Below are 22,628 nucleotides of genomic sequence, written 5' to 3' on the forward strand. Positions count from 1 at the left end.
ATACTTCTCTGAAGTTGCTCAGCCCCACTCACCTCACAGAGTGTTTGTTGTGGGGGAGGAAGGGAAAGGAGAATGTTAGCCGCTTCGGGTAGTGATAAAGCGGGATATCAAATCCAAATTATTCTTCTTCTCCTCTTCACCAAGATGACACTTCCCCTTCATCTCCCTCCCTAGCCCAGCTTTCAAATCTTAACCAACTCAGACAGTGCAATATGACTCTTATAATGATCGTCTAATAATCCAAATTAGTATTTCTCCAGCTTCTTGGTCCAGTTTCTATAAAGCCTTTTAAAAACTGTCCCAACAAATCTCAGCCAAGTCACAATGGAAAAATCTGGTCTCTTATAATGTTCATCCTATCCTGCTTCCTCTTCTTTCTTCTTTTACTAATCTTTGGACTTTTTAATCCACTGGGGATGGGGAAGCAGGCATCTTAATTCCCTTTCATCAAACGAGATCATAGCTTGCATTGTTCACCGTTTCCGGAGTTCATAAGATCCGCAGAGACGTGGGAACCCATCCTGACCCATTGGTCCGAACAGTCTCTTAGCACCCTGCCAGCCCCCCCATCCGGGCCCATAACCTTCCTCGTGTTTGCCTCCTTTCATATTCACCTCGCTTCTCCCTCTTCCACCCTGGCAGCATTTCCTGTAGGTAGTGAGGCCAATAGCTCTGCCATCCCTGTTGGTGTCACCTCAAATCGGGCAAAGAAGGTCTTCAACTCTCCCACCAAGGAAGCCGTACTCTCTACCACTGATGTATTTCTCGATTTATAACCAGTCAGATGTTGAACTCCCTGCCACATTTGTCTAGTATCATTTCTTAGATGGTCCTCGATTTTTTCAATTTCGTTGTTCTGTATGGGACAATGACCATAAAGGTTATCGTGTTGTATTGAGACTCATCTGGAAAGTGCCATTTCATGTTCCTTTCCCTACTTGCCAGGAGTCTGAGCTCCATTTGGGGTCCCTCCTTCTGCCCCCCAAGGTTCCTCCAAGGCCTTGGGGAAGGAAACTGAGGCAGGCTCTGCTTGCTCCCCAGGGCCCTTCGGGGGGGGCTGCCTCTTCCTCTGGCCATGGCACCCCCAGGAAGCCTTGGAAGAAAGGCAGGAGACCCTCAGCAGAGAACAGCCAAGTCCGGTTCTTCTCCGCAATGTCTTCCTCTTCTGAGAGCTCCCTCTCTTTCTTGTCTGGGCTGGACTGGGAGGACCCCAGTTCAGCCAGTTCCACAGGGATCTGGAGTGGGGGCAACTTCTGTTGAACTACTGCCTGAGGCAGGGGAACAAGCGAGGGCCGCCCAGAAAGGGCTCCTGGGGCCCCAAGGGGCCAGCAGGGGAGTCTCCAGCCTCGTCTGGGAAAGAGCCCCCCATTCCCCTAGGCCTGCAGGTGGAGCCCTTCTAGTGCTGACTCTTGGGGTGACCAAGGATGCTGCTCCGGGGGTCAAACTCCCCTGAGGGAACCCTCCACCTTTGTGGGGATAAAGCCCTTATTATTACTACTACTACTACTGTTATTCGCCTCCTCCTTGGGCCTTTCCCTCCTGGCCCCCTTCGCAGACCCCGGCGGATCCCCCAAGGCCGCTTGCCTGGCGTCTCCCAAGGGAGAGGCCTCCTCCGTGGGGCCCACATGGCGGGGAGAGAGGCTGCCCTGCGGAGGCCAAGCCATCATGGCAGGAAGGCGGCTGAGGACCCAAGGTGCCGCCCTCCTTCACCCGGGAGGAGAGACCCCGAGAGCGTGGGACCCCCGAGGCCCACAGGGGAGCCATGGCTTCTCCTCAGGGAAAAACAAAATGGCGTCCCCTCCTCCTCTTTCGGAAAAGGGCGGGAAACCCCTTCTTCTCCTGGCCCTGCCGCCTCGCTGGGCTCCTCCTGGGCCTGCCTGGCCACGGGGGGGGGGGGAATCCAGCTGCCTCAAATAATGGGGGGAAAGAGGAATAGGAAGAGAAGGAAGGAGAAATGAAGGAGAAGCTGGGAGGGGAGCAGCCATGAGGGAAACTCAGAGGGAAAACTCCCTCAGGAAAGCGGGCGAAGGAGAGGAGGAGGAGGAGGCCCCGGGGAATCTGAAAGGGGATTGGCCAGCTGCCCAGTGGAGAGGCCTCTGATTGGTCCAGCCCGGCTCTGGGGCGGGAAATGGGGTCAGATGGTTCTGGGAACCCAGTAGAAACTGGTTTTCTGGCAGGAAACACAGAAAGGATGGCAGGTGTCCCTCTTCCTTTGAACTGGAGTCCGGAGTCAGCTCTGTCAGACTTCTTTCTGGAATAAGAAACGCCCTCCTTTCCTGCTGGGTCTCAAACAGGGGCAAGTCAAGCTCAGCGCCACCTCCAACCCCCTCCCCACTTTAAAAGCACCACTTTGAGAAGCAGCAACTCTCAAATACAAAGAAATCAGCACCTCCACCTGCTAACATTTCCCCCCTCCGCTTGGTATTCAGGGAGGGCTTTTCTTAGCCCCTCATCCCCCCCCCCAATTCAAAATAAGGGGCAGGCCGGCTGGAGACCCTTCCCTCCAACCCCCTTACCATTATTTAATGGCATCCCAGTTATATGTATTACTCTTGTCCCAAAAAGAGCCTCAGCTTCAGGGGTTCTTCTGAATGAGCTGCCAGGAGAAGGCGCCTGAGCCTGACTCTCCAGTGGCAGAAGGTTCCCTAGGACACTCCAGGCTCAACGTGGGTCAAACGCTGAGGAAAACTTCTTGGAGCAACTTTTGGGAAAAGGGGAATACATGTAACCAGGATGCCATTATATAACGGTAAGGGGGTTGGGAAATAGGAGTGCCTGATCACCTCATCTGTCTCCTGAGAAATCTCTATGTGGGACAAGAAGCTACAGTTAGAACTGGATATGGAACAACTGATTGGTTCAAAATTGGGAAAGGAGTACGGCAAGGCTGTATATTGTCTCCCTGCTTAGTTAACTTATATGCAGAATTCATCATGCGAAAGGCTGCGCTGGATGAATCCGAAGCCGGAATTAAGATTGGCGGAAGAAATATCAACAACCTCAGATATGCAGATGACACAACCTTGATGGCAGAAAGTGAGGAGGAATTAAAGAACCTTTTACTGAGGGTGAAAGAGGAGAGCGCAAAATATGGTCTGAAGCTCAGCATCCAAAAAACGAAGATCCTGGCCACTGGTCCCATCACCTCCTGGCAAATAGAAGGGGAAGAAATGGAGGCAGTGAGAGATTTTGCTTTCTTGGGCTCCAGGATCGCTGCAGATGGTGACAGCAAAATAGAGCCCATCATCCCAGGATCTCTGAAATGAACAAATAAATGCACAGGGTGGTCCAGATCGAACTCTTCCACGGATCAATGTTTGCCACGTCCAAAATGGAAAGCAAGAGCAGAGCAGGGTCCTCCAAACATCCGCAGGGGTTTGGGATCTAGGCATTCAGCTGCCCAAGGCACTTGCGAAGACCTAGATCTGGGCTCCTTGGGGCACATGGGGGCGGGGAGGGCAGGCTCTAAGCGCAGCCGCAGAGGGAAGGGCAGGCTCGGTGCGCTGGGTTTGGCAAGGGTTAAAAGGAGCAGAGCTGGATTCCTAGAGAGGACGGGAAGTGAAGGGGGGGAAGGTCCTCCATGGGTAAATTCCCTCCCTCCCCCCTCCCTCCCTGCTTTCTTCTCTCTCCTTTGCAAAAGCCCCTCCTGGAATCCGGTGAGTCCCCTATTTCCTCCCTCTGAGGGTGCAATGGGGAGAAGGGGGTCCCAGGGGGGCAGGGAGGGGGCGTGGGGGTCCCTGCTCAGATCATACATAGTGGGGGCAGACCCCCAAGTCAGGGAGCAGAGGGTCCTCCTTTGTCCTCTCTGCCAAGTTCTTCCTTTGGGATCCAGATGCTGCCTTCCTCTTTAGGGAGGGGGCTTGGGGTCAAGGAAAACTGGGCAGGTAAAGAAACCCCCTTCAGGTTTAGGGATTATTATGGTGTGGAATGGGACGCGGGTGGCGCTGTGGGTTAAACCACAGAGCCTAGGACTTGCCGATCAGAAGGTAGGAGGTTTGAATCCCCGCAATGACGGGGTGAGCTCCCGTTGTTTGTTCCCAGCTCTTGCCAACCTAGCAGTTCAAAAGCGCGTCAAAGTGCAAGTAGATAAATTGGTACCACTCGGGCGGGAAGGTAAACGGCGTTTCTGTGTGCTGCTGTGGTTCGCCAGAAGTGGCTTAGTCATGCTGGCCACATTTATACAAGGATTAAGACCCATCATTAAAATACACAACAAAATTGTTCCAGTAAGATACTGAAATAAGTATGCAAGAAAAGAATAGTATTAAAACAATGCAGCTATTAAGAGGCAGAAAAGAACAGAGCAATGTGTAGAAAAATATCATCTTTCTTCTCCCTGTTTCTCTTAGGGTCCAGTGTGCTTTGAAGACGTAGCTGTTCCTTTCCCAGAGGAGGACTGGGCTTTGCTGGATCCTGACCAGAGAGCTCTGCAGAAGGAAGTCAAGGAGGAGAATCCTGGGATCGTGGCCTCTCTGGTAAGGCTCCCTGCTGGATCATGAGATCAGTTTTGAAATTCCATACAGATCTCTGAAGGACAAACCTCCTCTATTTTGAGGGAGCCCCATAGCGCCACCTGCAGCATCTGAGATGTTAACACACCCACAACTCTCCATAGGAGATGCATCTCCTGTTCTGTCTGGGAATATTCTTCCACCAGTCCTGCCTTTTCCAACCAGGATGAGGCTGCTCTGAGCTGCCCAGGCCTTCTTCCATGTAGGCTTCAGAGATCTCAGGGACGTGGAGGTACATCCTGTCAAATTTTCTCAAATTTTTTTCTCAAAAAAGGCAGTAATTCATTTCCCTTCTCCCTCTTTCACAAGCAGTCATTTGCATTGTTCAATCATTTCAGGCTCAATTTCTTCATCAGCCTAAACTTAATAATAATAATAATAATAATAATACTGCCATATAACAGCAGATTGTAGGTGGTGAATTGGAGAGGAAGAAGAAGGGAGACAACCAAGAGAATCCACACAATGGAGAAATCATATAAATATTAAGAGTGTGGAGAGAACTTTAGTCGAAGCTCCCAGTCCACTTCCCATCAAGGAAAGCTCTTCGTTCAGAAGGAGAGCCTCACTTCACATGAAAGAACTAACGGGGGGAAGAAATTAGTGCTTGAAATGTGAGGAAAAGCTTCCTTTGCAGCCCCATTCTCAACTTCATACAGGGGAGTGTTTGGAAAAAGCTTCACCTGGAAAACCTGTCTCAGTTTCCATTCAATAAATCACAGCAAGGATAATCACAGAATTTCAGAAAACGGTATAACCGGTATCAGGAAACTTGATGAGGAATTAAGGGGAAAGACAGTGTTGACCCAGAGTAGTTACAAAATGCATGTTCTCTCCCCAAGTGCCACAGACCCTCCTCCAAAGAGAGCTTCTCTGAAGAAAGCACAAGCAAAAATTACTCAATTTAACGTGAATAAGGAAAATGAGGAGGTGGCTAAGAAACAGCAGGAGCCAGATCCTATTACAGACCTTATAGGATCTCTCAGCAGCTCTGAGGATGAGCAGAAAGAGGTTTTGGGCCCAGGCAGCTCAACTGCTAAGTCATCTCTGGCACTGAGACCAGGAGCTCAAGCGACTCAAGGCCAAATTCAGGCTAAACAAGTAGAGGAACTAATCTGAAAGAAAAATTCAAAATTAAAGCAAGTATAAAAGACTGCTACTCCCAAACCTCTGGGACCAAAGAGGGAATTATCAGTCTTGGCTTGTAGTACTAAAAGAGAACACTTAAAATCCTTTTTGGCTGACTGTAATAAAATTCTTACCATCCTGATAGGTACTTGTAAAACCTTCTGAATAAAATCTAGCAGAGTCTGTGGCACCAGATAATACAACAATATTTCTTTCCCTACCATTAAAAATAGATCAACAAGGGAGGCTTAATTCGTCCACATGGCAAAAGGAGGTCTAAAAGTACAAAGAAGAGCAAAAATGTTAAAAATTTTAAAAATAGTGCAATATTAAAAAGTTGACTTAAAAATACTCTTTAACTTACTTAAGAGCAGCTCATGCTCTGGGTCCAGACAGAACACTAAGAAGCTTGTACTATGCTAGAATCTGCACACCAGATCCCTATATCAATATGAAACGATATCAAATGGTCTGATGTCCTGTCAGAAGCCAAAACCAAACCAACTAGGGAGAGGGTTTTCATAAAAAGGAATTGGAAATGGGTGCTGTCTCAAAATAAGCTACTTCTCTCAAGCTACCCTAAGCCTTTGGGAATCTTGTCACAAGAGGAGCGTAAAGTTTGTGAATATGGTGTCTAAGCACAGAGAATATCTAAGGAGGAGTGGTGTATCAGTCTCAAGATTATTCAGAAATGTGGCATCACCAGCTCCTCTGCTTCCACATTAAGCAACACCTCCAAAAAGTCCTCAATCCAAGGCAGACTATTGTCCTTTAGTTGACATATACTCTGCAGGTAACAATCCTGACTAGTCAGCTGACCTGGACCCCAAGGAACCCCCTAACTCAGACAGCCCTGGGAAGGACCTACTTGACAGAACTGAAAAGAATTGATTGCATGCCTTCTGTGCTCTGCCATAAGAAGCCCAGAATGAAATATTCTCCAGATTTGACCTCTGACGTTCCTGCCTAATGAGTTTGAAGAAGGAACACAAGGGCTGATGCAAGTAGAACTTGACCCTTTGTGCTCCAGATCCAGCCCACCAGATATTCCAGCATGAGTTGAATTGATGGGCTGAAAAGCCACCTCCCCCCACCAGCAGGTTAATGAACCCTCTTTCCTACCAATTGGAGATGAAAAGCTTCCCCAAAGATTTGGTCCCCATGCAAGAGGCAAATATGGCCACAACACTGCCTGGCTTGCAATGAGAGAGCTCAAAGAGCGTCAAGAGGACTCTCCATAGAAAGCACCAAGCATGGGGCCACTTGTTACATTACATGTTACATTAGCTACTCGTCTGTTTTCTGCCCATGCTCTGGGGTTGCAGTTTTCAGGCTTAGGGACAGGATGGTAACTCGTTTTGGCACCAAGTTCTGTCCATAAGCCCCAATGAGTTCAATGGGATCTACTCTCAGGTCACTACTGTACAGAGCAGGCCAGCGTTACAAAGTGAGGTGAGGAGCAAAGAGCTGAAATTGGAGTCACTGGAATTGCTTAGAAATGGGGCTTTTGAGGCTTCTGGTTCAGGTCTGCCTTAATGGATGCCGCTCCCATGATAGCAGAGATCGTTAGCAAAGAATAAACAGATGATTTGAGGGTAATTGTCCTTAATTCAAGCTGCGTGCTGGAACAAATGGACCAAGATAATAAACCACTAAATTTAGATACAAAGCCGAAACAATTTGAACTGGAAAGAAGACTTCCATTGATGAAAAATGTATGTTGTTGGGGAGCGGGGAGCCTTTACTCTTTCTTTCTTTATATATATATCATGTTTGTAACATAAATGATTCGGCAGCACACACACCCCAAATGCTAACAAACTGATAAAAAGCAAGAGGAGATAAAAGAGAATGGGATTGTATTTATGGATTACAACAGAAAAGCAAACTATGTGACAAAATTGAAATGGATTTAAAGCCTCAAACTTTCACTGTATTCCTATGGAAGGAAATGGAGTTTAGTTTTGATCATCGGCCAAGGCTTGGGGACAGGATGGGGACTGGTTTTGGCACCAAGTTCTGTCCATAAGCCCCATTGAATTCAATGGGATCTACTCTCAGGTCACTACTGTGCAGAACATGTCAGCCTTACGAAGTGGGGTGAGGAGCAAACAGGGGAAACTGCAAGCACTGGAGATGTTTACAAATGGGGCTTCTGATGAGAAGGGGCTGCCCCATTTGTGCTTCTCCAGGGGCAGGTGAATATCTAGGGCAGGAGAATCCCTGCAGGGCCTCTGAGGCTCCCTTTGCTTCTTCCTCTCTCCCAGGACCCTGCAGCTTCTTTTGGCTCCTTGACTCCTCAGGAAGGATGAAAGAGACGGATCCTGCAAAGCTAGCAAGGATGGAAGGGGGAAGATGGACGGTTGACCTGATCCGGCTGTCTCCTGCATCCCTCCCCACAACCTCTGAGCGTTCCCTCCCAGGGACCTCTGAGAGATCTGGTGAGTCCCAGGGGAGGGGAGATGGGGACCTGGATGGATGGAGCCAGAGAGGAATTGGGGCTTGCTCAGCTTGGGGGTGGGGGGAGGCAGGCAGGCGGATGGAGATGGAGAAGGGGAGCACCTTTTCGGGCTCCCCCACCTGCCTGCCTGCGCCTTTGTCCTCTGCAGGCAATTTGAGCCAGGAATAGATCACAGCTCCCCGGCCACTGCGATGTTTTGGCAGCTCAAAAGGTCTAAAACCAATTCTGTGATCTGAATGCCCTACCAATGTCAGACAACTCACTGATCCATCGCGCAGCACTGGACTCCTTAAAGGAACCTGATCCTGCTGTGCAGTGTGAACTCAGATGGGGCCTCCGTGTGTTGCCTTTTACTCTTCTTTTTGTATAACTTTTATTAACTTTATAAAACAGGGAAGATAGGAATAATAGACGATACAAATTTGTAGGCTGAGTCTGTATATCTCAAACATAGCAGAATAAATTTGCAGGAGTATCTATAACATATAGTTCATCATTAGTGGTCAGTGTATGAGTCCTGGGTCCATGAATTGCTTTCAACTGAAACAAAAAAAGGGGAAACAGGAGAGAACAGAGAACATTCAACATCGCAGAGCCAAATGCCTAGACTGGAGCTCTTGTGGCCGTTGTGCTTAGATTAAGTGAGTAATAGTCATTTTTCCTCTTCTGTTACCAATGAAACAATACAGAGTTGGCCTTATCATGAAAATGGGAGGGGGGGCTCAAAGTGAAGAAAGAGATTTACATATAAATTTAAATTTAGACCAACCAGATTGAGATAGCTTCTGATGGGGAGTGTTCAGGTGAAGGTGTCGCTGTTTGTTTCACAGACGAGGCGTGGACATTGCTGGATCCTGACCAGAGAGCTCAGCATAAATATTTGTTTGTTTGTTTGTTTGTTTGTTTATTCATTCCCCGCCCATCTGACTGGGCTTCCCCAGCCACTCTGGGCAGCTTCCAAAATTTTTTTTTGTTTTTAAAATACTGTATTACATCAAACATTAAAAGCCTCCCTAAACTGGGCCGCCTTCCGATGTATTCTAAAAGTCTGGTCGTTGTTCTCTTTGACATCTGGTGGGAGGGCATTCCACAGGGAGGGCGCCACTACCGAGAAGGCCCTCTGCCTGGTTCCCTGTAACTTGGCTTCTCGCAGTGAGGGAACCACCAGAAGGCCCTCGGTGCTGGACCTCAGTGTCCGGGCAGAATGATGGGGGTGGAGACACTCCTTCAGATATACTGGACTGAGGCCATTTAGGGCTTTAAAGGTCAGCACAAACACTTTGAATTGTGCTCGGAAACGTATTGGGAGCCAATGTAGGTCCTTCAAGACCGGTGTTATATGGTCTCGGCAGCCGCTCCCAGTCACCAGTCTAGCTGCCGCATTCTGGATTAGTTGTAGTTTCCAGGTCACCTTCAAAGGTAGCCCCACATAGAGCGCATTGCAGTAATCCAAGCGGGAGATAACCAGAGCATGCACCACTCTGGCGAGACAGTCTGCAGGCAGATAGAGTCTCAGCCTATGTACCAGATGGAGCTGGTAAACAGCTGCCCTGGACACAGATTTGACCTGAGGCTCCATGGACAGCTGTGAGTCCAAAATGACTCCCAGGCTGCGCACCTGGTCCTTCAGGGGCACAGTTACCCCATTCAGGACCAGGGAATCCTCCACACCTGCCCACCTTCTGTCCCCCCAAAACAGTACTTCTGTCTTGTCAGGATTCGACCTCAATCTGTTAGCCGCCATCCATCCTCCAACCGCCTCCAGACACTCACACAGGACCTTCACCGCCTTCACTGGTTCTGATTTAAAAGAGAGGTAGAGCTGGGTATCATCCACATACTGATGAACACCCAGCCCAAACCCCCTGATGATCTCTCCCAGCAGCTTCATATAGATGTTAAAAAGCATGGGGAAGAGGACGGAACCCTGAGGCACCCCACAAGTGAGAGCCCAGGGGTTTGAACACTAATCCCCCACCACCACTTTCTGAACACGGCCCAGGAGGAAGGAGCGGAACCACTGTATGACAGTGCCCCCAGCTCCCAGCCCCTCAAGACGGTCCAGAAGGATGTTATGGTCGATGGTGTCAAAGGCCGCTGAGAGATCCAGCAGAACTAGGAAACAGCTCTCACCTTTGTCCCTAGCCCACCGGAGATCATCAACCAGTGCGACCAAGGCAGTTTCAGTCCCATGGTGAGGCCTGAATCCCGATTGGAAGGGATCCAAATGGTCCGCTTCTTCCATTCATGCCTGGAGTTGTTCGGCAACCGCTCGCTCAATCACCTTGCCCAAGAATGGAAGATTTGGGACTGGGCGATAGTTGGCCATCGTGGCCGCATCTAAAGATGGTTTTTTAAGAAGCGGTTTAATAACCGCCTCTTTCAGCGGGTCTGGGAAGGCTCCCTCATGGAGGGAAGCATTCACCACCCCACGAAGCCCACCGCCCAGCCCTTCCCGGCTAGCTTTTATAAGCCAGGATGGGCAAGGATCCAGGAGACAGGTGGTTGGTTTCACTCGTCCAAGCAGCCTGTCCACATCCTCGGAGGTAACAGATTGGAATTCATCCCACACAATTTGACTAGACAGGACTCTAGCACACTCCCACTCCGGCCCTGCTCCCACGGTGGAGTCTCCCTCTTCCCGAATCTGAGCGACTTTATCTGCAAAAAACTTTGCAAAATCATTGCAGGAGATCATGTAGCCCGTACTGGGCCCCAATGCAACAGGTGGTTCTGCTAAATTGTGAACCACCTGAAAGCAGATTTCTACTTTTTTATCTTTGGAGCCATACTACTAGTAACCCAAATCTGGTCAATTCTTGTCCATGTCATTTTTGCTTCAGAGAAAAAAGTTCCCTCTCGAGAGAGAGGGTTCCTTGTTCTCCAGATGTCAATCAAGCCCATGTTTTCAGTCATTTCAAAAAAAGTCTTTAGTAATCTCCCTTCCTTAGAGATTACCTGTCTTTGTGCCTTGTCCATATTTGTGGAAACCACACCATTCATGTCTCCCATCATTACTACATTATTATCCAGATGGTCCATTAAAGTCTCATGCAGCTTCTTAAAGAATTCCGCCTTCCCTTCATTTGGTGCATAAATTCCAACTATCAACAATTTTTCTCCTTGAACTTGTATTTCAATTGCCAGATATCTTCCTTGTTCATCTTTAAAAATCATCTTTGGGGCCAACTTTTCCTTTGCGTAGATCACCACTCCTCTTTTCTTAACTTTGTCTGATGAAATAAATTCCTGTCCTAGTCTTTTATTTATAAGTAATTTTCTATGTGTCCTGGTCACGTGGGTTTCTTGTAAACAAATCAAGTCCAATTGTTCTCTTTTCAAAATATGAAAAACCTCACGTCTTTTTCTGGGAAGGTTCAGTCCATTACAATTCCAGCTAAGGAATTGCAGAGACATTTTGTTATTTGATGTTTATTCCTCCAACTGCTCCAAGCTGCTGTTCCTCCTCAGTCGGTGGTTTAAGTCCAAATGTTAGATTCAGGATATCTCTTGATCCTTTTACTTCTGAGGTTGGATCTACCGTTCCCTTCTGCAAGTCCTCCTGGTTTCTCTCCAAAAACTGCTCTTTGTCTTGAACTGTTCTTATTTTAACCTTCTTTCCTTTATAGTTAAAGGACAATCCTTGTGGAAACTCCCACCTGAAAGGTATATTGTTCCTCTTCAACAGGTAAACCAGATCCTTGTAGAAAGCTCTCACCTCCAAAATATATTTAGGGATGTCCTTAAAAATTTGTATATGAGAATCTTCAATTTCCAAAGCTTTTTGATAATGTAAATTTAATATTTTATCTCTTTCTTCTTTGGATCTTAGAGTTATCAGGCAATCCCTTGGACTCTTTCTGTTTTGTCTCCTGCCCAATCGGAAAGCTGTTGTTATCTTAAATTCTTCTTCCTCCAAGTTTTCCTGCCAAAATTCGGAGAACTCCTGTGTGAGAAATTCCACAAGGTTGTCCCCTTCACTCTCAGGGACTAGTCTCAAGAATGGAAGATTTGGGACTGGGCGATAGTTGGCCATTGTAGCCGCATCTAAAGATGGTTTTTTAAGAAGCGGTTTAATAACCGCCTCTTTCAGCGGGTCTGGGAAGGCTCCCTCACGGAGGGAAGCATTCACCACCCCACGAAGCCCATTGCCCAGCCCTTCCGGCTAGCTTTTATAAGCCAGGATGGGCAAGGATCCAGGAGACAGGTGGTTGGTTTCACTCGTCCAAGCAGCCTGTCCACATCCTCGGAGGTAACAGATTGGAATTCATCCCACACAATTTGACTAGACAGGACTCTAGCACACTCCCACTCCGGCCCTGCTCCCACGGTGGAGTCTCCCTCTTCCCGAATCTGAGCGACTTTATCTGCAAAAAACTTTGCAAAATAATTGCAGGAGATCATGTGGCCCGACTGGGCCCCGATGTAACAGGTGGTTCTGCTAAATTGCGAACCACCTGAAAAGTCTCCTGCTGCTGTTTTCTGCAGATGCAATAGAGGCGGTGAAGAAAGTCTTCTTCGCCGTCGCTACCGCCACTTGGTAGGCTCGACATTGAGCTCTAACCCGTGTCCGGTCAGCTTCAGAATGAGTTATCCGCCACCGGTGCTCTAGCTGTCTCAATGATTGTTTCATTGCCCTCAGTTCCGTGGAAAACCACGGGGCTGTCCAGGCTCCATGCAGTCGGAGAGGGCGCTTCGGAGCCAAACAGTCAATAGCCCTGTTTAACTCCACATTCCAGCGGGCCACCAGGGAATCAGCTGAAAGGCCATCAACATGGGATGAAACATCCCCTACCATTCTCTGGAAACCATTTGGATCCATTAAGTGGTGGGGGCAGAGCATCCGAATTCGTCCCACCTCCCTGCAGAGGGGATGGGTCGCGGAGAAGTCCAGTTGCACCAGGAAGTGATCTGACCATGGCACTTCTTTTGTTTCGCTTTTACTTAGTGTCAGATCACCAACATCCATAGAGGTAAACACCAGGTCCAAGGCATGTCCGCGGCTATGGGTTGGGACCATGGAGGCCATGCTTTCCATGAAGTCCCCTTGTAAGGTTGTGTCGACTAAACCTGCCTCCTCTGTAACGACATGGTCTGGTCTTAGCGTAACTCCTCCTCCTTCCCGTGATCACTGAGGTCGGTTGTCCCAGTGCATCCCCCCTGTGGAACATGCCCCAGCCATTTTGTTGGCTGGGACCCACTCCCCGGCAGCCCTGACCCCTCCCCTTAAGAACAAAATTAAACCTTTAAAAATAAATAAATAAAATAAAACAATACAAACAAAAAACTGTAAAAATTACAAAAACACCAAAATCAAAACAAATTCCCAGGCCCAACCAAACATCCACCCCACCCCACCACCATCCCCCACATACAAAAAATTCAAAAGAAAAGTTTTAAAAAGAACTCTGAGTCCCCCTGGACAGCAGCAGCAGTAACAGCAACCCTCCTTGTGAGGCCTGTCAGGCCGCGCCTTAGGCCAGATGGTGAGTGGCAAGAGCAGGGCCCTCAGGCACTCACACAAGGGAGTCCTCCTGGGCAGCAGAGCAGTCCTTTTGAGGCTTCAGGCCCCACCCCGGGCCAGGTGGTTAGTGGCAAGAGCAGGGCCCTCAGGCACTCACACAAGGGAGTCCTCCTGGGCAGCAGAGCAGTCCTTTTGAGGCTTCAGGCCCCACCCCGGGCCAGGTGGTTAGTGGCAAGAGCAGGGCCCTCAGGCACTCACACAGGGGAGGTAAAGGAGAAGTCAAGGAGGAGAATCGTGGGATCATGGACTCTCTCAGTAAGGATCCCTGTTGGATCATAACATGTTGTGATTGGAGATGGAGTGGATTCCATGATTGAGCCACAAAAATATCCATCCCAGATAAAAGCCAAGCAATATCTCAGTTAATACCAGGAAACAAAAACAGTCAAAACTATTGGACACCTCACATTTCATTCTCTTCAGTTCTTCCTCTGTCACAAGCATTCATTAACATTGTTCAATAATCTGGAGCTCCCAATTCCTCCTGAGGCTCTAATTAGCATCTCTCTTCATTGCAGATGGTGATGAATTGGAAGGGAAGAACAAGGGGAACCACAACAGAATCCACATAGAAGAGAAGTCATATAAATATTCAGAGTGTGGAGAGAACATCGGTCAGAGTTCCCAGTCCACCTCCCATCAAAGAAAGAGCTTCATTCGAAGGAATACCCTCACTTCACACGAAAGAACACAGAGTAGGGAGAAATTGTATCAGTGCAGAGAATGTGGAAAGAGCTTCAATCGGAAGGATCACCTCACTTTGCATCAAAGAGTTCATACAGGGGAGAAACCATATAATTGCTTGGAATGTGGAAAGAGCTTCAGGAGGAGCTCCCATCTCACTTCCCATCAAATAGTTCATACAGGGGAGAAACCGTATCAGTGCTTGGAATGTGGAAAGAGCTTCAGTCACAGCTATAGTCTCACTTCACATCAAATAATTCATACAGGGGAGAACCCCTATCAGTGCTTGGAATGCGGGAAGAGCTTCACTAATAGCTTCCATCTCACTTCCCATCGCAGAATTCATACCGGGGAGAAACCCTATCAATGCTTGAAATGTGGGAAGAGCTTCAGGTGGAAGGCCAGTCTCACTTCGCATCAAAGAATTCATACAGGGGAGAAACCCTATCAGTGCTTGGATTGTGGAAAGGGCTTCAATCGGAAGGAAACTCTTACTACCCATCAAAGAATTCATACAGGGGAGAAACCCTATCAGTGCTTAGAATGTGGGAAAAGCTTCAGTCAAAGCACCAGACTCACTTCCCATCAAAGAATACATACAGGGGAGAAACCCTATCAGTGCTTAGAATGTGGGAAAAGCTTCAGTCAAAGCGCCAATCTCACTTCTCATCAAAGACTTCATACAGGAGAGAAACCGTATCAGTGCTTCGAATGTGGAAAGAGCTTTCGTCTTAGTGGTGAACTCACTTCCCATCAAAGAGTTCATACAGGGGAGAAACCCTATCAGTGCTCAGAATGTGGGAAGCGCTTCAGCCACGAGGGTAATCTCACTTCTCATCAAAGAATTCACACAGGGGAGAAACCCTTTCAGTGCTCAGAATGTGGGAAAAGCTTCAGTCAAAGCACCAGACTCACTTCCCATCAAAGAATTCATACAGGGGAGAAACCCTATCAGTGCTCAGAATGTGGAAAGAGCTTCAGTTACAGGGCCAATCTCACTTCTCATCAAAGAATTCATACAGGGGAGAAACCCTATCAGTGCTTGGAATGTGGAAAGAGCTTTCGTCAGAGTGGTGATCTCACTTCCCATCGAAGAATTCATACAGGGGAGAAACCCTATCAGTGCTTGGAATGTGGAAAGAGCTTCAATCGGAAGGATAGTCTCACTTCCCATCACAGAATTCATACAGGGGAGAAACCCTATCAGTGCTTGGAATGTGGAAAGAGCTTTCGTCAGAGTGGTGAACTCACTTCCCATCAAAGAATTCATACAGGGGAAAAACCCTATCAGTGCTTGGAATGTGGAAAGGGCTTCAGTCGGCAGGATAGTCTCACTTCCCATCAAAGAATACATACAGGGGAGAAACCCTATCAGTGCTTAGAATGTGGGAAAAGCTTCAGGGAGGGGGCCAAGCTCACTTCCCATCAAAGAATTCATATAGGGGAGAAACCCTATCAGTGCTTGGAATGTGGAAAGAGCTTCAGTCAAAGCACCAGTCTCACTTCCCATCAGAGAATCCATACAAGAGAGAAAACGGTTTAGTGTTTGAAATGTGGGAAAAGATTCATTCATGGCCCACCAAATAATTCATACGGGGTTAAAAGCATATCAGCACATGGAATGTGTATAAAATTTCACTTGTTAAAAAGTCAATTTAAGATCTCACACCAGGGTGAAGTATAGAATTATAGATTCAGAATCTAGTCCAACCCCTTCCAGAATTCTCATTTCCAGCATCCATGACAGGTGGCCATCCAACTACTTCTTAAAACCCCCCAATGAAGATCCACCCCCTTCAGAGAGAGTTGCTTTTCACTGTCAGCTCTTACTATCAGAGAGAAAATATAAAAAAAGACTTTGGAGAGGACTTCCGGTGTGATGGCCTATGGCGTTTGGCTGCTTTCCCAGGACACCGGACCCCAGTCATGCAATTAAACAAGGTGAATCTGGAGGTAATTATCCCTGTTGAACCCCACAGGGATGGGGCGCACGTGCCTTCACCCGCACGCCGTCCGATATCTGCTGCTTGCTACAGTGGAGGCAGGGGCGCTGAGTGTTTAGCATTGCATGAATTGGACACTCTCCACTGCCAACGCCATGAGCGGGAGCATTCCTGTTTTTCAACAAAGATTTGAATTTCGACTTTGAAAGGACTTTTGTCGCTCTGCTACAGAAGATGTGAGGTGAGCGTCTCATCTTTTTTCATCCTTGCTACTGTTGGGCCAACGCCCTCCCTCACTTGTCCGAATGGTGAGAAACTTCGCCCGTAGTAGCAGAGTACAGAGTAATTTCAACTGCGTCACACGCCATCTTCTCTCCCTTTTTGGTTATTGTTTGAGTCTAGATAGAGAGTAATTTGGCGTCCCGCCAAAGCTCTGGCTCCAGCTTCTCCTTCCATTCAACTCTCTCAATAACGATCTGGCATCCTGCCAAAGCCTTAGCCGATCATCAAAGCTCAAACTCCATTTCCTTCCATAGTAGGAATTGTTGTTAGCCGCCCTGAGCCCGGCTTTGGCTGGGGAGGGCGGGATATAAATAAAATTTATTATTATTATTATTATTATTAGTAATACAGTGAAAGTTTGGGACTTTAAATCCATTTCAGTTTTGTCACATAGTTCTCTTTTTCATTGTAATCCATAAGTATAATCCCATTCTCTTTTATCACCTCTTGCTTTTTATCAGTTTGTTAGCATTCGGGTGTGTGTGTGCGTGCTGCTGAATCATTTATGTTGCAAACATTATATATATATATATATATATATATATATATATATATATATATAGAGTAAAGGCTCCCACCCCATACCATATTTTACATGGAAGAAAGTCTTTTTTGCGGTTTGAATCGTTTTTTTTTTTGTATCAGTTTATGCTCTTGTTCCTGCTGTTCCAGCACATGTCTGTATATTAGTTCTAATTTCACTCAAATAAACAGAAGTACCTCTGCTTCTTAATGGCTGAGTAGGAGAGCTACCAATAGGCAAAGTGATTTTGCTGCCTCTCAGATTCCATGGTGGAGCAAGAGCCAGATATCGAGACAATCTGCGAGTGAAGCTCACTCCCCCTCGGGCCCTGGGGGGAGCTTGCAAGGACAATCACCCTCCAATCATCCCTGTTTATTCTTTGCTATCAATCTCTGCTATCATGGGAGCAGCATCCATTAAGGCAGACCGGAACCAGAAGCCCCCTTTCTAAACATCTCCATTGATTTCCATTTCATTTTTTTTGCTCCTCACCCCACTTCGTAAGGCTGGCATGGTCTGCACAGTAATGACCTATAGTAGATCCCATTGTACTCAGTGGGGTTTATGGACAGAACTTGGTGCAAAAAACAGTCACCACCCTGTCCCCAAGCCTGAAAACTGCAGCCCCAGAGTTCTTAACCTGAAGCACTATTTCTGGGTTAGCGGAGTCTGTAACCTGAAGCGTATGTAACCCGAAGCATATGTAACCCAAGGTACCACTGTACAAGATTAAATATGTTTTCAGCTGGGGGTGCTAAAACGGCGCAAATGATGGCACATTAGAAAAAAAAGGGGTCCCTCTCAAAGGGGGCTGCAGACAACCGACAGATTACAACTGGGGAATATTTCACACAGGAAACCACATCTGCTTGCATGGACTTTTGTCATATATGGATTTATAAAAGTGAAGGTGAATCTTTGATCTTTGTAAGCTTCCCTTAGGGCTCAGGGGGAGCAAGCTTGGATTGTAGAGGAACCGAACAAGTATTAACGGAAGAACAAAGAAACAGTGGGGTCACTCAGAGGAGAAGATGGTGAAATGCAAACAGGGTACACAGAAAGGGCTGAACTCCTCAATGCCTTCTTTGCCTCAGTCTTCTCCGATAAAGAAAACAATGCCCGACCTGAAGAATTTGGAGCAAATGATTCAGCAAAGGAAACACAGCCCAGAATAACTAAGGAGATAGTATGTATTAGATGTATTCAAGTCTCCAGGGCCAGATGAACTGCATCCAAGAGTATTAAAAGAACTGGCAGATGTGATCTCAGAACCACTGGCAGTCATCTTTGAGAATTCCTGGAGAACAGGCGAAGTCCCGGCAGACTGGAGGAGGGCAAATGTTGTCCCTATTTTCAAAAAGGGGAAAAGAGAGGACCCAAATAATTACCGCCCAGTCAGTCTGACATCAATAGCAGGGAAGATTCTGGAGCAGATCATTAAGCAAACAGTCTGTGAGCACCTAGAAAGGAATGCTGTGATCACCAATAGTCAGCATGGATTTCTGAAAAATAAGTCATGTCAGACTAACCTGATCTCGTTTTTTGACAGAATTACAAGCCTGGTAGATGAAGGGAATGCAGTGGATGTAGCCTACCTTTATTTCAGCAAAGCATTTGACAAGTGTCAGGGGTTCAGGAGCAGAGGCAAGGGCAAGGGAGGAAACAGAGAGCGAGGGGGAGGAGGCAGAAGAAAGGATGAGTGATGACGACAACCCGAGATCTCCGAGTCTTTCCAGTGAATCAGAAGATTCACAGAAAGGAGCACCAGTGGCCAGGGCAAGGGGGGAGCCTAGGGGGACACCCCAGGAGGAAAGGGCCAGAGGGAGCTCAGAGGGGAGCAGTTGGAAATCGGGACCAGCGTCACCAACAGAGAGCAGGGGAGAGGAAGGGCGTCAGGTATCAAGCGCTGGCAGCTCACAACAGGAGGGAGGGCACGAGTCAGGAGTGGCCACACCTCCATCGGGGAGCCAAGAAACGGTCAGACGGAAAGTGGAAGGTTGGGCGCGCGCGCCAAGTTCAAATGCACAGGAAGGTGGCGCAGTAAGCAGCCCGGAAAGGGAGCCAGGTCCTAAAGCCCGGCGCAAGGAGGCAGGAGGGTCCGGGGGGTCGGCGTCAGAAGAATCCAGGAAGGAAGAGACCCAGGGGGGCAGAGGGACCCAGAGAAGAACAGTCAGGCGGAAAAGGTGGAGTAAGGCTAGGATATTAAGTTGGTGCACAAGGGGCGGAGACTCAGACGGAGCTTCGCCGGTCTAACCCATAAGACATAGAGTTGCACGCAGCAGCTAGAGAATGGAAACTGTAACTCAATAAAGACTTTTACAAAGTGATTGCTGGCTAGCGTGATCCTCTGTGAGCTAGGATCTGGAAGCAGCTCTGACAACAAGGTACCCCATGATATTCTTGTAAAGAAGCTGGTAAAATGCGGACTTGACTATGCTACCACTCAGTGGATTTGTAACTGGCTGACTGACCGAACCCAAAGGGTCTCATCAATGGTTCCTCTTCATCCTGGAGAAGAGTGACTAGTGGGGTGCCACAGGGTTCTGTCTTGGGCCCGGTCTTATTCAACATCTTTATCAACGACTTGGATGATGGACTCAAGGGCATCCTGATCAAATTTGCAGATGACACCAAACTGGGAGGGGTGGCTAACACCCCAGAGGACAGGATCACACTTCAAAACGACCTTGACAGATTAGAGAACTGGGCAAAAACAAACAAGATGAATTTTAACAGGGAGAAATGTAAAGTATTGCACTTGGGCAGAAAAAATGAGAGGCACAAATACAAGATGGGTGACACCTGGCTTGAGAGCAGTACATGTGAAAAGGATCTAGGAGTCTTGGTTGACCACAAACTTGACATGAGCCAACAGTGTGACATGCAGGTAAAAAAGCCAATGCAATTCTGGGCTGCATCAATAGGAGTATAGCATCTAGATCAAGGGAAGTAATGTTGTTTAGTCTTTTAGTCGTGTCCGACTCTTCGTGACCCCATGGACCAGAGCACGCCAGGCACTTCTGTCTTTCACTGCCTCCCGCAGTTTGGTCAGACCCATGTTTGTACCTTCGAAGACACTGTCCCACCATCTCGTCCTCTGTTGTCCCCTTCTCCTTGTGCCCTCCATCTTGCCCAACATCAGGGTCTTTTCCAGGGAGTCTTCTCTTCTCATGAGGTGGCCAAAGTACTGGAGCCTCAGCTTCACGATCTCTCCTTCCAATGAGCACTCAGGGCTGATTTCCTTAAGAATGGATCGGATTGTTCTTTTTGCAGTCCATGGGACTCTCAAGAGTCTCCTCCAGCACCATAACTCAAAAGCATCAATTCTTCGGCGATCAGCCTTCTTTATGGTCCAGCTCTCACTTCCATACATCACTACTGGGAAAACCATGGCTTTAACTATACGGACCTTTGTTGGCAAGGTGATGTCTCTACTTTTTAAGATGCTGTCTAGGTTTGTCATTGCTTTCCTCCCAAGGAGCAGGCGTCTTTTAATTTCGTGACTGCTGTCACCATCTGCAGTGATCATGGAGCCCAAGAAAGTAAAATCTCTCACTGCCTCCATTTCTTCCCCTTCTATTTGCCAGGAGGTGATGGGACCAGTGGCCATGATCTTCGTTTTTTTGATGTTGAGCTTCAGACCATATTTTGCGCTCTCCTCTTTCACCCTCAATAAAAGGCTCTTTAATTCCTCCTCACTTTCTGCCATCAAGGTTGTGTCATCTGCATATCTGAGGTTGTTGATATTTCTTCCGGCAATCTTAATTCCGGCTTGGGATTCATCCAGCCCAGCCTTTCGCATGATGAATTCTGCATATAAGTTAAATAAGCAGGGAGACAATATACAGCATTGTCATATTCCTTTCCCAGTTTTGAACCAATTAGTTGTTCCATATCCAGTTCAAACTGTAGCTTCTTGTCCCACATAGAGATTTCTCAGGAGACAGATGAGGTGATCAGGCACTCCCATTTCTTTAAGAGCTTGCCATAGTTTGCTGTGGTCGACACAGTCAAAGGCTTTTGCATAGTCAATGAAGCAGAATTAGATTTCTTTCTGGAACTCTCTAGCTTTCTCCATAATCCAGCGCATGTTTGCAATTTGGTCTCTGGTTCCTCTGCCTCTTCTAAATCCAGCTTGCACTTCTGGGAGTTCTCGGTCCACCTACTGCTTGAGCCTTCCTTGTAGAATTTTAAGCATAACCTTGCTAGCATGTGAAATGAGTGCAATTGTGCGGTAGTTGGAGCATTATTTGGCACTGCCCTTCTTTGGGATTGGGATGTAGACTAATCTTCCCCAATCTTCTGGCCACTGCTGAGTTTTCCAAACTTGCTGGCATATTGAGTGCAGCACCTTAACAGCATCATCTTTTAAAATTTTAAATAGTTCAGCTGGAATATCATCACTTCCACTGGCCTTGTTATTAGCAGTGCTTTCTAACGCCCATTTGATTTCACTCTCCAGGATGTCTGGCTCAAGGTCAGCAACCACACTACCTGGGGTGTACGAGACATCCATATCTTTCTGGTATAATTCCTCTGTGTATTCTTGCCACCTCTTCTTGATGTCTTCTGCTTCTGTTAGGTCTTTACCACTTTTGTCCTTTATTATGGTAATCTTTGAACGAAATGTTCCTTTCATATCTCCAATTTTCTTGAACAGATCTCTCGTTCTTCCCATTCTGTTGTTTTCCTCTATTTCTTTGCATTGCTCGTTTAAGAAGGCCTTCTTGTCTCTCCTTGCTATTCTTTGGCAATCTGCATTCAATTTCCTGTATCTTTCACTATCTCCCTCGCATTTTGCTTGCCTTCTCTCCTCCACTATTTGTAAGGCCTCATTGGACAGCCACTTTGCTTTCTTGCATTTCCTTTTCATTGGGATGGTTTTCGTTGCTGCCTCCTGTACAATGTTACGAGCCTCCATCCATAGTTCTTCAAGCACTCTGTCCAGCAAATCTAAATCCTTAAACCTGTTCCTCGCTTCCACTGTGTATTCATAAGGGATTTGATTTAGATTGTATCTTACCGGCCCAGTGGTTTTTCCTACTTTCTTCAGTTTAAGCTTGAATTTTGCTATAAGAAGCTGATGATCTGAGCCACAGTCAGCTCCAGGTCTTGTTTTTGCTGACTGTATAGAGCTTCTCCATCTTTGGCTGCAGAGAATATAATCAAATTGATTTCGATGCTGTCCATCTGGTGATGTCCATGTGTAGAGTTGGCTCTTGTGTTGTTGGAAAAGAGTGTTTGTGATGACCAGCTTGTTCTCTTGACAGAACTCTATTAGCCTTTGCCCTGCTTCATTTTGATCTCCAAGGCCAAACTTCCCAGTTGTTCCTTTTATCTCTTGATTCCCTACTTTAGCATTCCAATCCCCTATAATGAAAAGAACATCCTTCTTTGGTGTCACTTCTATAAGGTCTTGTAAGTCTTCATAGAATTGGTCAATTTCAGTTTCTTCCGCACCAGTAGTTGGTGCATAAACTTGGATTACTGTGATGTTAAAAGGTCTGCCTTGGATTCGTATCAAGATCATTCTATTATTTTTGAGATTGCATCCCAGTACAGCTTTCGCCAC

General features: G+C 47.2%; 1 protein-coding gene across 1 annotated transcript in view; it reads left to right on the top strand.

Annotated features, from left to right (window-relative positions):
- Positions 1–22,628, top strand: part of LOC308580379 (uncharacterized protein) — a 191,024-nt gene that overhangs the window by 83,608 nt on the left and 84,788 nt on the right. Inside the window, exon 5 of the mRNA XM_081181868.1 lies at positions 7,907–8,080. Within this exon, the coding sequence (XP_081037994.1) occupies positions 7,907–8,080 (174 nt within the window). The remainder of the gene's footprint in view (positions 1–7,906; positions 8,081–22,628) is intronic.

This window comes from Podarcis bocagei (genome assembly GCF_964188305.1).
Source record: "Podarcis bocagei genome assembly, chromosome: 2".
Lineage (NCBI taxonomy): Eukaryota > Metazoa > Chordata > Lepidosauria > Squamata > Lacertidae > Podarcis > Podarcis bocagei.